We start from the raw sequence: 1993 nt of genomic DNA on the forward strand, positions 1-1993 counted from the left end.
GGAAGAGAGAAAGAAAAGGGGAAGACCTCAGACTGTGGTCCAAGATTATCGGGTTATGCTTTCTTCCCACCTTGGAATTCTGCTTAGTGATGGAAAAGGGCCACTACTTAGTCACCTGACTTAGAGACCCATCCAGACAAAACATGACTATCCATCAATATGACGGATGAAAGAGAGATGTCCTATGTGAATCCAATTTCTAATCTTCAGATATTTTAGCAAACGCCTTCCCTTTGACCACGTTTCGGTCTTGGACTACTAAAAGTTAACCTCGTCCTCTGGAGTGGGACTCACACTTTAAGGTTGATCTTACCAGAGGCTTGCATCAAAAACGCCTCAACAGAAACAGGAATGGAACATGAATTCAAAGCCTTAGGCTGAACAGCTCTTGCAGCAATTCTTGCCCATGATGCCAACATGGCTCCTGGTGCTGAAGTTATCACTTCAACTGTATTAGTCTCTTCCGCTCTCTCATTCACCTCATAACACTTCTGAAGCCTTGCTCTCTTGGTCACTGCCTTGCGTTTCCTCGAACATCGCTGTAATCTGGTCTCTTGTGACATTTCAGGCATATCCTGCAAATGAAATTCATGATGAGTATTCAGTAAACCACTAGGGCTGTAAGGACTTTTGGGTCAATTTTATTATTCTTTTTTTTATTTTTATTTTTGAGACGGAGCTTCGCTCTTGTGGCCCAGGCTGGAGTACAATGGCACGATCTTGGCTCACCGCAACCTCTGCCTTCCAGGTTCAAGCGATTCTCCTGCCTCAGCCTCCCTAGTAGCTGGGATTATAGGCATATGCCACCACGTCTGGCTAATTTTGTATTTTTAGTAGAGATAGGGTTTCCCCATGTTGGTCAGGCTGGTCTCAAACTCCCGACCTCAGGTAATCCACCCACCTCGGCCTCCCAAAGTGCTGGGATTACAGGCGTGACCGGCCAATTTTATTATTCTTTGTACTGACCTGAACAAGTATGTCATTATGGAAAGGGTTTAGGAATATTAGTTCCCATAAACCGCAAATTCTCCATTGGGAGAAATTTTTGGTTATTGAACCTGTGCAGGGGGAGGAAAGGTTGCTACTGACATCCAGTTGGTAGAGGCTGGGGATGCTACAAAACATCCAACAAGGTACAGAGCAGGCCCCAAAACAAACAAAAACTTATTTGTTCCGAAATGTCAATAATGCCACAAGTAAGAAACCCTGCCTTAGAGGTACAACATATAGAAATGGTGCCTGGGTAGGGACCGGAAAAATCATGATCAGAACCCACCTTCACACCATCAACACACTCATTACTCACTTGCTGTTGTCCAGGGTAAGCATGCCTATGGAGCCTCAGATAAACTTCGATTTTCTTAGGAAATGAAGAGAGAAATAAAGTTAAAAGTTAACAAAGATTCCCACAGTTATTCCCAGCAGCAGACATTCACCCAAGTGTACTAACCTTGCCATTAGTACTCAAACCGAGTTGTTGACACCAGTCCCGCAAGGTGTCCCGACACACCTTATTAATGGGAGGCAAAATGGTTGGCAAGGGAGGGGCTGGTGTTTTGCATCTAGCTTTTTTCGGAGCTGTAAATTGTTCATTTGTTTGAAGTAGATGACCTAAGAAAAGAATGGAACCAAAGTAGTAATAATTTAAAGTTGGCAAGATTCTTTTAAAATTTTACAAATATCTTTTCACATTTTTCACAATGCAATTTGCATATATACATATCAAATTTTATTTCTCACATTAAAAATGAGCTAACAAGGCCGAGTAACAGGCTCACACCTATAATCCCAGAACTTTGGGAGGCTGATGTGAATCACAAGTGATTCGCCCAAATCACTTGAGGTCAGGAGATAGAGACCAGCCTGGCCAACATGGTAAAACCCCATCTCTACAAAAAACAGAAAAATTAGCTGGGCATGGTGGTGCACACCTGCAATCCCAGCTACTCAGGAGGCTGAGGCAGGAGAATTGCTTGAACCCAGGAGGCGGAGG

General features: G+C 43.5%; 1 protein-coding gene across 1 annotated transcript in view; it reads right to left on the minus strand.

Moving 5' to 3' along the window:
• The window catches only part of DPPA2 (developmental pluripotency associated 2), a 40063-nt gene that overhangs the window by 32011 nt on the left and 6059 nt on the right, over positions 1–1993 (minus strand). The window contains exons 4-6 of the mRNA XM_011995609.1: positions 1451–1611; positions 1307–1360; positions 314–575 (exon numbers count right to left, since the gene is read on the minus strand). Of these exons, the coding sequence (XP_011850999.1) occupies positions 314–575; positions 1307–1360; positions 1451–1611 (477 nt within the window). The remainder of the gene's footprint in view (positions 1–313; positions 576–1306; positions 1361–1450; positions 1612–1993) is intronic.

This window comes from Mandrillus leucophaeus, unplaced genomic scaffold (assembly GCF_000951045.1).
Source record: "Mandrillus leucophaeus isolate KB7577 unplaced genomic scaffold, Mleu.le_1.0 Scaffold113, whole genome shotgun sequence".
NCBI lineage: Eukaryota > Metazoa > Chordata > Mammalia > Primates > Cercopithecidae > Mandrillus > Mandrillus leucophaeus.